The sequence below is a fragment of the Apodemus sylvaticus genome, chromosome 13 (assembly GCF_947179515.1).
Source record: "Apodemus sylvaticus chromosome 13, mApoSyl1.1, whole genome shotgun sequence".
Taxonomy (NCBI): Eukaryota; Metazoa; Chordata; class Mammalia; order Rodentia; family Muridae; genus Apodemus; species Apodemus sylvaticus.
Window position 1 is genome coordinate 74133113 of NC_067484.1, and position 15425 is coordinate 74148537.

Here is a 15425-nt window from a genome sequence, read left to right on the forward strand (position 1 = left end):
CAACCAACCAACCAACCAACCAATCAACCAACCAACTAATCAACAGACCAACCAACAAACCAGCCAGCTAAAAAACAAACCAAACCTAGTTTAAGTCCCGGATGAAGGGTTTTACCTCAGCTGTTACCCTATCTAAGGCACAGCAGCACACCAGAAACCAACGTACTATCTATCATTTAGGTACTTAGCAGCCTCCTGACATACCTCCAGCTCCTAATACTTTAAAATTAAAGTACGTCACTTAAGCCTGGCACTCTCTTTAGAACCCCACTCCCATACCTGGGTAGAGTAAACGATTTTTTTCTAAGCTACTTTCTCAATTAATCTGATATTTAGGACTATGTCAAAATCTTTTAATAAACTCCAGGCAAAAACATTGCATAAGGCCAACATCAAAATGCTGTGACAGCATCTCAGGAATTGCCCAAGTCCGACCCACAGCAGGTTCCAAAGGACAAACTCCTTGGGAAGGTCTTTTTTTTAGAATGAAGCCTCTTGGTACCTCCCTGCTGCCAGGCAGCTTTCTACACCCCCAGGAACGCATGCGTGTTGAGGCCGCTACAACTATGGTCTGACTAGTCAGTGTGGAGGATATGCTACTAAAAACTGTATTTTGTCTCCCAACCCTGTCCTGTTTCTCTGCTTCATGACCAACCAATTCAACCATTTCCTCCACTAAACCGTCCTGTCATGATCATATCATGATTTGCTGCCTCATTGTAAGCACACAGAAATGAGGTCAAGCAGCTCCTACCACTTTCTTCATTAAAACCAAAACAACTCAGAATGAAGGTGTGGCTTGGAGTAGACTGTTTGCAGAGCATAAACATGCTAGGCCCTGAAGTTAATTCTTAAATCAGCAAACCCCCGAACCTTCCTGTTGATACCATTTTACCACCTACTAAAGTCCCTCCATTTTGTCCTAGTTTTAGCTAACTCCATCTCATGCTTCATCCATCAGTCCCCAGCCGCTGCTAAGCACACCCTGCTGGGCAACACAATCTTATCCAGCCGAACCTGCAGTGTCTGCAAGTTTACTGTCTTACAACATAAAACAAACTGTTTCAATCAACTGAACTGACACTTTTGAAAGTGGCCTGCTTCTGCTGGTGGGATGAAAATGTTGTTTCTGTCTTTATAAACTCTACCTACCCCTTGAGTTGAAAGCCCTTCCTGGCATGAGCCTGCCCTCCACCCCCAGCAAATAAGAGACTCCCAATCTGACCTTCGTTGGGTGGGATTCTGTTTTGAGTAGAAACAAGATTTGGAGGTCTCAGAGACATTTCCGTCCACAAGGGGCTGGCTCTGGGACTTCCCTGCTCAGTGGATTGTAACATTCAAGACCCCTGAGTTATCCCAGGGTCCTATGATTCTCACACCGGACCCAGACTTCTGGAAAGACTGCTGTGTTCCCTAACACAAAACTAAGTTCTTCTGGTCCTCTGAGGACAGTGGTTCTCAACTTTCCTAATGCTGTGACCTTTGGTACAGTTCCTCATGTTGTAGTAAACCCCCCAAACCACAAGATTACTTTGTTTTTACATTGTAACTTAATTTTGCTTTTATGAATTATAAAGTAAACATCTCATATGAAGGATATTGAAATGCCATCCTGGAAGGGCTCCTGACCCATAGGTTGAGAACCACGTCTAGGAGGCAGTTTTAATACTTCTGTCTGGCAGCAGAGGAGTCGCAGTGTGTGCAGGCAGAGGGGACCCGCACACTCTCTTTCACCTGTGCAGAGACCCCAGTCATCCCTGGAGCCTTGCCAGCTGCTGAGCTGAGGTACCGCCTCAGAGTGGCCAAATGGCCAAATGGTATGTTGGAATGTCTGTTACCTGCATGGCTTGGGTGGGGACTAGACACAGAAGCCATGCTGGTTCTTACTGAATTCCAAGCCTGCCTCTTTTGACTGAGATAAGACATTCTCTGCATTCTTGGGATTACTGCCTCTGGTGCCTGTCATCTGCCTTTGCTTCTGTCCCCAAAAGTATGGATACTCTTGCCTTTGTTTACAAAGTAAAAACCAAACCAAAACCCACCTCAGACCCAAGCATGAGGGTCTCAAAGTTTCCTCCAAAGCCTGTGCTGGGTCAGGTAGGCCCCCTGACTGTGACAGGGAGAGGAACAGAACAACCCAGAAAGAAGGCACTGTGCACTTGAGAACAGTTAAGAGGTAAACTATTTCCAAAAGAGGCTGCTATTATTTATCTTATGGTATAAAGATGGTATAATAATAAAAACAACTAGGAAGCTCACAGACCAAAAGGATAAAAGGGACCCTCTGCCTGAAATCTCAATAATAACGCCAATATTAAAGTCAGCTAAATTCTGTTAAGATGCTATAAACATAAATTTAATGCTTCTTATAATAAATAACTATACATGCTACATACATCATTAACACTTTATGTTTTCTCTAAGTTTTACCCAGAACATTACAAGGCCTGACGGATTATTAGTGTGCCCACAGGTAATATTATTTGTTACATTACCCTACGTGTGGAATTGGACCATCCTTTTGAGGCAGAACCAACAGGAGAACGCCACTTAACAGAGATCAGATAAAGTCCTCTACTGCCAGCCAAGTAATGCCATATAGTAGGGTGTTTATAGATTGTACTTAAAACAATCACAGCTGGGCTTGTTAAATGTTAATATTCCTTCAGGAAAGCAGGAAGAGAGATGAGGTCTGGCCCCTAACTTGAGTAGCCAGTCCCTTGATGCCCAGCCAATCGTATGCAAATAGGCTTTAACTGTATGAGGTCTCAGGATGTTCTGTAGGAACTAGGGTATACAGGCTAGAATAAGGCTGGACTTAAAGGGTGTGTGTCCACCTATGCAGCTATGGGAAAGCTATTATTCATTCCAGGTAAAGGCAACATAGCAATAAATACTTCCTAATGGTATTCTGCTACTTTGTAGATCAACTATCATCAGAATAGCTTCTTCCTGCAGCAAAAGGGAACGAATACTGAGACTCACAGACACGCAGGGTCTGAGAGACCATAGAACACTCAGTCCTAAATGGGATGTCTCCATCAAATCTCTCCTCCAGGGCTCAAGGAACTCTGGGGAAGGAAGACATTCTGTAAACAATGCCTTCTCAACACATCAGGACAGATGCCCAGAGGGCCTCACGGAGATGGAGGGGGCAAGTCCAAGTGTAAGCACAGCCCCCACCCCTAACCCAGAAGCTACTGCCATTTGCAAAGAAAAAGATTAGTTTTCTCCAACATACTCTCACTGGGTATAAAAACCAGATTTTAGAACAAGGCCCAGCAGTGGATGGCCAATACAAAACTAAGTCAGTGGTAATTTTCTTCCAGGTGTTTTGTTCATACATGTGGTTTCCGGTCCCGTCTTTATGGGACTATTGTGTTTGTATCTATGTGTCTCTCTCATGCTTTTCCTTTGAGTTTTCTCGTTTCTTTGTTTTGCCCTTCTCAGCTTTGCTTGCTTTTTTTAAAAAAAATCTTATTTTATTATTATTTTCTTTCTTCTTTTCTTAGTTGCCCGTTTGTTTTTGAAACAAGAAAGGGATGTAGATTTGGGTGAGGGGAAAGGTGGGGAGACCTGGAGGGAGTAACCATAAACAGAATATATTGTACAAATCTATTTTCTATTAAAAATATGGGTTAAATTATTTTAGGTAGGATGAATTATATAAGTAAAAATAAAAACAAAACCATAAAAGCTTGCAGCCAAGTCCCAGAAAGTCTGAATCTATACTCCAGGGGGCTCTGGAGGATGAGATTTAAGATAATATACTCATTACTGTTTGCTACTGTTCCTACTAAGGCTGTAAGGGCTGTAACTCATGCTAGCTGACTGAAAGTTGCATATCTAGTCACTTTTGTCTTTTCTCGCCGTGTGACAGGTGAGCCTGGAGATGCTGAGTCCTAACAAGGCCGCGGTCAGAATCAAATGCACACAGCTTTGCTCTACATGTTTTCTTATAAATGGATTTTACAAAATTAGATTTTGTAAAAGTATATTACACAAGATTCAGGAAAGTGAGTTTCCTGAATCTATTGAATCTATTGAATTTTCCAATAGATTGTTTTTATATTTTAAAGTTTAGTTTGAGGGGTGGGTAGAGAGATGGCTCAGTGGTTAAGAACATCTTCTAGAGGATCCAGGTTCAATTCCCAGCAACCACATGGTGACTCACAACCATCTGTAATAGGATCTGATGCCCTCTTTCAGTATGTCTGAAGAGAACTAGAGTGTGCACACATAGAATAAATAAATCTTTTTAAAAAATACTTTGAACCTTAAAAATTATAATTATTGAATTGAAAACTCTTTTAGTAGCAAAGTAAAAGTTATTTTTTAATGATTAATTTATTTTAATTTTATGTGTATTGGTGTTTTGCCTGCTTGTATTGTCTATGTGTAGGTGTGGGTCCCTGCGTAAGGTTAACTCCCTGGAGCTAGAGATATACAAACAGTTGTGAGCTGCCATGTGGTTGCTGGGATTTGAACTCAGGACTCATGAAGAGTAGTCAGTGCTCTTAACTGCTGAGCCATCTCTCCAGTTCCAAGGTTCAAAATCTTAATAGGGATAAATTATCCTATCTTATAAAATCCTAATCTTGTGAGATTTATGAATTACTTGTAAACTGTTGAGAAATAAAGGTAATTAAGGCATGTCTTACATATACTGTTGAAGTTAGGCCTAAAGCAGGCAACTCAAAACAACCTTAAAAGCAAATCTGAAGTTTGTTTAATGTAATATTCAAAATCAGGTCTATTAGACAGCAGTTCTGGAGAATCCAACAGTTGAGTAAGCTGGGTTAAACTTACAATGTTCCTTCAGGCTAGCCATCCCCAGGCTCAAGTAGTGCTGTTTCCCTTGGACAGGACACTGACTCCCTCAGAATAAATTGCACGCTAGCCCTTACAGGATAAAGAGCCTGCTGTTCCTATCTCTGCCCATGTAGGCCTGGCTGAGAACACCTCCTTATCTGTCAGGAGGATGAATTACTCCCCACGTCTCACACAGCAGTGATGGAGTCTCTCGCCCAGTGGAGGATCTCAGTGGCCTGCACCCACACCCACAATGTCTCAGCAACAGAGGCACACAGCATTTTCTCTGCACTGTGTACCGAACGACATATGAGGAAGCCGTGAGCAGAGAGCCTTGTAATACGTCTGCTGCCTGGATGGCATGGTGTTTCTATGCTAGTTCAACTGGCCATGACCTTTACCCTGGCTCTCAATTCTCCTTTTCTCCTAGCAAAACTAATTCCAGGGTCAGGAAGCCAATACCTAATTGTGTAAGGCGTCCCCAAGACAGTTTAAGTAACCTAAGGCCAAGGCTCGGCCACAGGGTGAGTCAGCACTGTGACACTTAAACACTAAGCTGCAGGTGTAATCCTGTGGTCCCATCACAGCCAAGTATAGAAAGCCACACTGCCTGAAGAGTAGGAGACCTGGCCTATAAGGGTCCGCCCAGATCAGCCTCTCTGGGTCACTTCCCAGAAGATGGGTGACCAGCTCTTCAGCCTCGTTCCCTGTTGCAAACCTGGAAGGCAACAGGCCTAAGCCTGAAGAATTCAATAGCGGACATTAGGAGACAGGGATCAGGATGGCCGTCCTCCCTGTGGACTCATGGTAAATCAGCCATAAGGCTTCTTAGAGGGCTAGCTACAGCATTCCCCCAGGACTCTACTGTGACACAAAGGATTCTAGTAGCTCTTCTGTATTTAGGAATAATAGGATTGAAAAAAAGCGATCTGATTTCTTTAATGAGTTATGTTCATCTATGCATCCAACTCTTGAAGATAATGTAAATATTTTCCAAAATTAGAAGAGCCTTACAACTGTGTAAAAGGCCCACATCATTTAGCTGCTGAGAGAGGCCAACAACCCCTGGTCTACTGCTGACCACCTTACTCAGAGGCTACACAGGTGCTCACGTCCTTCTCCTCCATCTAACGACTGGGCCTCATTAACTGATTATTAATGTGAAACACAACCTGTTAAATGTATGTACCGCCAGGCCCAGTACAACCTTGTGTGATGAGTTGGGGCTTTGGCTCTTCCCCCTTTGTGTGGTAAATGCCACACAATCCATTTTGTCCTGGTCCTAGCTGAGCCCACCCTGTGCTCTGCCCACCTACTCCCCAGGCTGCACTAAGTAGATGGAGTAGAGCATCCTTGTTCAGCGGCACCTGCAGCTTTTGAGGTCCAATGTTTTACAACACAAAGTTTTAATAAATTAAACTGAAACTTTGGAATGCCCCACCCTACACATGTAATTTTGTTTTGGGGTCTGTAAACACCCTACTATTCGGCTGGCAAATAGAGGACTGTTATCTGACCTCTGTTGAGTGGCGTTCTCGTGTGTCTCCTGTGGGGCAACACTAGTACCCTTCTTTATGACAAAGCTCCCAGAAGCACTGCTTGGGCTGGGTGTGCATGCCTGTAACACCAGTACTCAGAAGGCCAAGGCTGGCGAATGGATTTAAGGCCAGCTGGAGTTATACAGTGAGACTTGCTTAAAAACAGTCTAAGGGCTGAAGACATTACTCACTCCACAGGGTTCTTGTCTATCATGTAAGAAGCCCAAGGCTGAATTCCCCAAAATGGCATAAACAAAACAAAACGAGAAAAAAGAACAGGTGCGGTGTGATGATATGCTGGCAATCCCCGAATTTGGGAGATGAAGAGGTAAGAGGATCAGGAAATTCAAGGTCACCCTTAAACGGTGAGTTTAAGGCCAGCTTGAGTCACAGTGAGACCACCTCAAAAATAACAATAAATCACATAATGTTGGATATTGTGGAACATGACTCTAACCTCACACATGGGATTCTGAGGCTGGAGAATGAATAACTTGAGGCTAGCCTGGGCTACGCTGTAAGGAGAAGGGAACTTGCCCTAGATATGGTTATATACGTATGTGACTGCAACATCTGAGACGTGAGGCAGGACTATGGACTGCAGAGCCGGCTCGGAGCCGAGACTCATCAGTCACCCTCCCCCACTCGGTCGGCTGCCCTTCCCCATCTCTTCCCTAACTTTAAGCTCATCTGGTACACTCCTGTCACAGGCTTTTACCTTACTGCCCTCTCGGCCTGCAGTGCCCTTTTGCCAGGACTCATCAGGACCAGCACATTAGCTCCTTCCTGTGACTCAAGGGTCGCCTCCAGAATGGAGCTCCCCCTCCATTTATTTATTTCTGTGTGCTTGCATGTGCCAGGGCACGGGGCGGAGATAAGAAGCAAACTTTTGGGAGTTTGTTTTCTCTTACTACCTACCGGTGGGTCTGGGAGGTTGGATTTAGGTCATCAGGACAGGCAGAAAGCACTCTACCAGCAGAGCCATCTCACCAGCCCCACAATGAGGCTCTTAACATCCTTTTCAGAGTTCCTGTGTTTGGTGTTCACTGCCATGACAAAACACCCAAGGGTGTGTGCATTACTACTGTTATTATTATGTCTTGTGTGGGTTCAGAATCCAGAGCCTTGTGCACACCAGGTAAAATGCTTTACCCCTAAGCCACACTTTCACCCCACAAGTTTTATTTTGACTCACAACTTTATAGCTGGCTCCACTGTTTCTGGGCTACAGGCCAGAAGTATGGTGATAGGAACTTGCTTACTCATAGAAACCAGGAGGCAGGCAGAGGGGTTGACTAAGAGGGAAGAATTGCCTGGATAGGGACGGCACTATCCCAACAGCTGCTGGGCCAGGATGGGAAGGAAAGGAGGGAAAGGGAAAACGCCATCAAGGCAGGCATTTGTCTCCTGGTCCCGGGCCCGAGCTGTGCCGTACGCCCCTCCTATCCCCAACAGAGCGTCTGAAATCAGTGCCCACACACCCTCCTTCACACTGTTGCTCGGGAACTCGGTCCCAGTGAGGACCCACGTGCTGGCCTCTGGACAAAGTATAATATTTATCTTGTCTTCTCACATGCTGTCCTCTTCACTAGCACGGAAGCTAGAAGGTGCTTATCAGGTTGTGCTATTGGTTTGAAAATAATTCCCAGAGCCTTACAGGTGGATGCAGGACTATCGTCTTGTTACAGACTATGACAGGGACTATGCAAATGTGTCAACAAGCAGGTGACAGAACTGAGACCATTTTGTTTTTTTTAGGGTTAGCTATAACATCTGTAATTGGAGTACTGAGGGACAAACCCTCCAAAACCAAAAACCAAACCAACCAACCAAACAAAAAGTCCAATAAAACAAACCACAAACCAAGAGAAACCCAGGGGATACAGGCTAGTAATCAAAGAAGGCAAAGTCAATGAACAGCAGGTGCTCTTCCTATTTGTTTTTGAGATCGTGTTTTCCTCTGTAAGCCCGGGTAGCCCGGACCTCACTGATACTCTAGGCTAGCCTTAACCTCATGGCCACGCTGATTTTGATTCCGAGTCCCGAGTGTCAAGACGCTCGGCTAAGCAGCAAGTCTGAAAAGCGACGGCAGACAGCAAGACCACATGTGTTACCGCAGAGGATGTGCCAAACATGCATGTTTTTCCACACGAAGGCTGCCAGCACAGGGTGAGCAAAAAAAAAAAAAATCACTTGACTTCACACCAGAGCTTTTTTCTTTTTTGAATCAGGGTTTCTCTGTGTAGCCCTTGACTTATCTTATATAGACTAGGCTGGCCTTGAACTCAGAGATCTACCTGCCTCTGCCTCCCCAGTGTTGAGATTAAAGGAGTGCTGCACTGCGCCCAGCTAAAACAAAGATTTTCTGTTTCTTTGTTTTTTTTTCCCCCCCCAAGAGAGGGTTTCTCTGTGTAGCCCTGGCTGTCCTGGAACTCACTTTGTAGACCAGGCAGGCCTCGAATTCAGAAATCCACCTGCCTCTGCCTCCCAAGTGCTGAGATTAAAGGCGTGTGACACCACCGCCCAGCTAGATTGTGTTTCTTATACACACTTTCTAAAGTTATTTTAAGTAGCCAGAAAACACAGGATCCCAGAATAAATTATTTAAAAATAACCCCCACACATATATTCAGATACCACAAACAAGCAAAGCTTTAAAGTGACTGAACTCTTAGGTCTGCAGAGATGGCTCAGTGGTTAAGAGCACTGGCTGCTCTTCCAGAGGACCTGGGGCTCAATTCCCAGCTCACATGGCAGCACAGTGCAGACACACGAACTGAAATCCACACTTAAAATAAAAATGAAGGAAACAAGAAAGTACCGGACTCTCACAAACTGGAAACTCTAAGCTTCGAGGAAAGGGATAGGAAACAGTCTTAAGATTTTACTCATCATGTTCTGTATGAAGAGTGTATTTTTAAAACAGTAATTCTTATTTTATCACACAATAAAACAACCAAACCTGGTAGGAAACCTATTATAAATTAATAATACTTAGGTAGAATTACTTTAAAATCCTTTTAAATATTTGCTTAATCAGCACAAGGAAGCTATATGAAAGCTATGCATGGGGAAATTTATGATTATAGTTAGGAATTAAAATTACCAAAGAGGCAGCAAAATGCCTTTGATTTCAAGGGGTCTATGAGACGGGTCAATGGCCGCAGCCCCGCCTGATGACCTGAGTTTGATCCCTGGGTCCCCACATGAGTTGTTCTCTGATATTCCTAAGAGTGCTGTGGTATGTGTGTACCCACATACACAGGTGCAGAAATAAGTAATACTAAGAAGTATTCATGAAAAGTAGACTCCTTAGAAGTGAAGGAAAGGCAGTGTGGCAGCACATACCAGAAGCTCCGGAGCAGCCTTGGCTGCTGAGGTGGGTGACGGTCACACGAGTGGGAGGGACGGGATGGCTACCTCAGTTGGGGAGTGAACTTACTGGACACAGGCCTGGTGATGTCCACTGGCTCCACTTCTTCTTTCACTTTGATCTCAGGAACAGGAGGCCCCAGGATGGTGGAAGGAGTGCCGCCCACAGGGGCTGCCGGGGTTGGTGCAGCAGCAATGGCCGTGGTGGGTGGAGTGATGGGCACGGCTCCGGGAATGGTAGACAGAGCAATGGCTGGTTGGGATGGAGGGCTGGCTGCCGTGATCATGCTGGGAATGGTCGGAGGGGGCTGCTGGGCAGTCGGAGGGGCGGCGACGGAAGGCTGCTCAGCGTTTGGATTGGACATGGTCTCCAAGGACACTGTGACGGGAGTGGCTATAGACACGTGCACTTCGGATTTAGGTTTGGCACTGAAACACAGAAAGAGCATTATGTAGCAACTGAGAGAAAACTGTCTTACTGTGAAGCATCTCCAAGGAGTGCTGTCTCGTTCTTTTTAAAGAACACACACAACTGATACTCTATTCTTTAATCTTACATGTTCATCTTCAAGTTAACTTTGAAGGAAAATCAGCTCTTTATTTCCTCATAGCAGGGATTGAACACAGGGCCTTCAGTATCTAGGTGTAGACTGTAGCACTGCGCTCTGCTCTGCTCAGAATTCAGGTCTTAGAAACAGCCCGTGTTATACAGCTGGAGATACAGTTGAGAGCTAAAGTGCTTGTCTAGCAAGTTAAAGGCCCAGGTTCAATCCTAAACACAACAAAAGCAAACAAACAGTCGGGCAGTGGTGGCGCACGCCTGTAATCCCAGCACTCTGAGAGGCAGAGGCAGGCGGATTGGATTTCTGAGTTCGAGGCCAGCCTGGTCTACAGAGTGAGTTCCAGGACTGCCAGGGCTATACAGAGAAACTCTGTCTTGAAAAAACCAAATCCAAAAAAACCATTAAAAAAAAAAAAAGAGAGAGAGAGAGAGGCCATGATTTTGAATAGAGCAAGGGCGGTCCATGGGAGGGGTTGGGTGGAAAAAAGAGAAGGGGGAATGCTATAATTATACCATCATCTCAAAAAGAGGGCAAACACTATATAATTCTGATTATATGATTCCCTAAGTAATCAAAATTCATATTAATAACTTGTAGAAATGGCTGTCAAGGATTGCAACCAGAGGACAGAGGGAATTAGCATGCAGTGGATACAGTTTTAATTTGGGAAGATGTTTGTCAAAACTCAAATGTATTTAATATTAGGCACAGCACTGTAATACTGGTAACTACTGACCCACAGGCTCAATAACTGGCTCACATGAATTTTCAAAAACTGGAAGGATATCTGACAAATAAATCATTGTCAGAATATATAAAGAATTCTTTAAACTCAACACTTAGGAAAGCATGTAATACCACCACTGAATTGTCAAAACACAGTGGATACTGGTCTAGTATGAGGGCTCAGTAGGTCAGAGACTGCAATGGAGTCTGAAACTCTGAAATCGATTCCCCCGGTCCCACATGGTGGAAGCAGTAAACTGACTCCTCCAGTAAGCTGTCCTTTGAGCTCCACATAGATGCCGTAACACATGTGCACCACACACCTTTCCCCAAATAAAATAAGATGTAAAATAGGGAAAAAAACTGACCAGAGTAGGTGTCTGAATTTGCCTCCTGTAGCAATAAAACACTGACTGAACTCAACCTCGGGGAGTGTTATTTGGTTTATACTTATCACAATCCGTCAGTGGAAGAGCAATAACTCCAGACAGGAAGGAGCCCGAGGCTGGAATGATGGAGGGACCCTGGTGACTGGCTCGTCCACTGCCTGTGCTCAGCTTTCTTATCTAGTCAGGACCAGCCGCCCAGGAATGGTACCTGGGTCTTTCTATATCAACCAGCCATCAAGACAATGCCCACAGACATGTCCACAAGGCCAATCTGATCTAGACAATTACTGAATTGAGGTTCCCTCTTCCTGGGCAACTCTGGTAGTATCAGATTGTCAATGAAACCAAACTGTTAACAGTGGTATAAATAAATAATCCGAAAGCCTGGGAGGCTAAAGCAGCAGGATTGTTTATATATACATCAAGTCTTGGTCTGGAAACAAGTGGATTAAAAACAAAAAATTAAAAACTCAAGTAAATACAGAAACAGGTACAAGGCATGAATAAGCGATACTCTACTACTAAGGATATTCAAAATTGGGTATGGTAGTGAACACTTGTGATTCTAGGTACATGAGAGTCTTAGTGAAGTGGAGTAGAAAGAAAATTAACTTCATTAAGTTGCTTAAATTCATTCTGGAGAGCTCTCTGTGTCTCTCTCTTTCTCTCAAAGATTTATTTATTTATATGAGTACACTGTTGCTGTCTTCAGACACACCAGAAGAGAGCATTGGATGCCATTACTGATGGTTGTGAGCCACCATGTGGTTGTTGGGATTTGAACCCAGGACCTTTGGAAGAGCAGTCAGTGTTCTTAACCACTCTCCAGCCATCCCGCCCCATGCATATATAACTGTGTGTTGTGTACGTGTGTGTATAAGTCAGAGGACAATCTTGGGTGTTACTGTCCTTTGTGGCAGGTTCTCTCACTGGCCTGGAACCACCTATTAGGTAGGCTAGGCTGGCCAGCAAGCCCATCCTCCTGTCTGCACTTCCTCTGGGCTGGCATTAAAGCACCCAGCTTTTTGAAAACATGGATTCAGGACTTGAAATGAGGTCTTTATTCTTGTAAGTGCTTTACCAACTGAGCCAGCCTGCCAGGCCACCAGCCCCCTGAAGTGTTCTATTACAAATTTAATTGTTCTCTTGTGGATGTTAGTAGCGAGTAAATTAGAAAATATTTTGTTTATTGAGATATTTTAGTTATATTTTCAATTATATAAGTAAATGTATTTACTTATTTTGTGTGGGTGTGTGTGTGTGTTGCTTTTCTCTTTGTTCAACCATGTGGTCAGGTTGTCAGGCTTGTTGACAAGGTAAGCACCTTTACCCATGTGTTGCCTTGTCCTTAGAGTTTAGTAATCTTCACTGTTTTTTTCATGATCATTCATCTATCCCCAGCACCAGCCACTTACAGGAAGCGTCCTTACTTCAGTGTGAGTGTGGGCAGCCTGCTACTCCAGCTCATCTTTCATGATCTAAACTGCTCTCTTCTTGGCAGATGTCACACAACCAGACTGATCATTGCAAAACAAAACTGAACAACAACCAACCCCCCCCAAAACCCCAAACAACAAAAAACCAAAACCAACCAACCAAAACCCCATTTTCCTACGTGTGGGTCCCACTTCCACAACTTCCCATACCATGTGCAGTACAGGACAGATGTCACACACATCTCTTCTCTCAGCCCTCCGTACTGCTCTTAGTTTCAGGGTACATCTGGCCACCTCACAGCATGGTTACCATTTCTGAGGGCTAGATAGATTTTTAGGACTTTAAAACTACTGTCTAGGGCTACAGCTGAGTCTGAGCTTGGGATGTTGAGGTCATAAATTCAATCCCTAATCCTGTCACAAAACAAAGGGAAAGACCCAACCACACACACATACAAACAACTACCCACAAAACCCTAACAACAGGAAACACCTAACAGCCACAGTACTTTTTAGAAAATATGTACTTTATACAATGAAAAATGTGTTTAAAAAAAAGAAAAAGGGGCTGGAGCGATGGCTTGGTGGTGAAGAACACTTTGCTTTTAGAGAGGATCTGGGCTGTTCTCAGTACCCACAAGATAGCACACATCTGTAACTCCAGTTCTAGGGATGCAACCATCTCTTCTGGCCTCCAGGTATACCAGGCACACATATGGTGCACATTCATACACACAGACAAACACAGGCACATAAACAACAACAAAAAATGTATTTCATGTAAAACTAATACCTGGTTTGGTGTATAATTCACAGCAGAATAGCTGCCTATCATTCAAAAGGCCCTGGGTTTAATTTCTAATACTGGAAAAAACAAACATCCCACCAAAACCACCTTTTTGGTTTTGCTTTGTGACAAAGTCTTACCATTATAAATGTGGTTGGCTTAGAACTCACTATACACCAGGCTGGCCTCAAACTCACAACAGAGACCCACTTACCTCTATGGAAGCGCTGGGATTAAAGGCTTGTGGTACCATGCTTGGTTTTAAATAGTCCTTTTTTTTTGTTTTGTTTTTAAGATTTATTAATTTATTATATGTAAGTACACTATAGTTGCCTTCAGAAACACCAGTAGAGGGTCACAGATCCCCATTATGGATGGCTGTGAGCCACCATGTGGTTGTTGGGATTTGAACACAGGGCCTTTGGAAGAGCAGTTGGTGCTCTTAACCACTCAACTATCTTATCTCTCCAGGCCCCATGCTTGCTTTTAAAGCTTCGTCTTCATGATACGGTATGAAGTCTGCCATCTGTTCTTTGGTGGTCTTGCTTTCACCCTTGCTCTTTTACACTCTAATTAAGAACACAGCAGCCAGGGTAACTAATTTATTCCATGATTACGCTTTGTGTACAGTGTTGGAGATTAAGCACAGGTTCTCACTTGCTAGTCTAGTGCTCAACCACTAAACCACACGCCCTGGCAAGTGATCGTACCCCTTCTCAGACAGGACCCACTCTTCCCACCTTAGCTTTTGTATGTTTAATATTGGGAAACGTCTCTGAATTCATTGACTCTCTTGGATATGGATTAGTGGTAAACTATTGCAACATAAGCATAAATGACTTTCTGTTTGTAGTGAGAACATTTTTATTTATTTTTGTGTGTATAAATATTTGTCTGCATGATGTAAATGTACCACATTGATTGCCCAGTGAGTATCCAAAGAGGCAGGAGGAGGGCACTGGATGAAGACCAGTGCTGCAGATGGACACGAACCACCAGGTGGGTGTGGGACCTGAATCTAGGTCCTTTGCAAGAGCAAAAAGCAGCAAGTGCTCCTGCAGCACCACCCGACCCCAACTTTTAGGTTCTCCTTCCTTTTCTTTTTTTGAGACAGGGCCTCTCACTGTGTAGTCTTGGCCAGCCTGGGACCTCCTGCATCCACCTCCCACGTGCTGGGATTAACAGTGTGCACCAGGAAACTGAGCCACACTTTGTTTTTAATTTACTTCTGTGGGAGTGTGTGTATCTGGGTGGAGGTGCAGTGTGGAGCCTCCTGAAGGTTGTAAGCTATGTTATGTGGGTACTGAGACTCAATCTCAGGTCCTTTTGTGAGAGCAACACCAGTTTAGTCATGAGTAATTTCTCTAGCTCTACCCTACACACACAGACACACACAGACATGCACACACACATACACACACCCTTTTATTTTGGAGACAAGGTTTTTTTCGCTGAGCCTGAAGCTCACTGTCAACTCTGAAGCATCAGGGATGGATGCAGCTGTCTGTCACCCAGTGCCTGGTTTTACATGGTCGCTAAGGGAACTCAGGCAGCCACCTCTCACCTGCTCTATGGTGGCATTAAAAAAAGGAATAATTGGGTGTTTATTATGAGGCAGGCTCTGTGTTATATGCTTTAAAAATTTCACTTAAATATTCAGAATGCTCTAAGGCAGATGTTAACTATTCAGAGTGTCACTTTATAAATTCTACAATTGGTAACTGGCAAGGTTGAGGTGTCCAGGTGAGGGAACATGAGAAGCCATTATAACGAGGTACCAAAATCCCCAACCCCACGTGCAG

General features: G+C 44.1%; 1 protein-coding gene across 4 annotated transcripts in view; it reads right to left on the reverse strand.

Moving 5' to 3' along the window:
• Sap130 (Sin3A associated protein 130) overlaps positions 1-15425 on the reverse strand; it is a 73424-nt gene that overhangs the window by 10299 nt on the left and 47700 nt on the right. For all 4 annotated transcript variants that reach the window (XM_052155198.1, XM_052155197.1, XM_052155195.1 and 1 more), the window contains exon 16: positions 9793-10151. In XM_052155198.1, coding sequence (XP_052011158.1) covers positions 9793-10151 — 359 coding nt within the window. The remainder of the gene's footprint in view (positions 1-9792; positions 10152-15425) is intronic.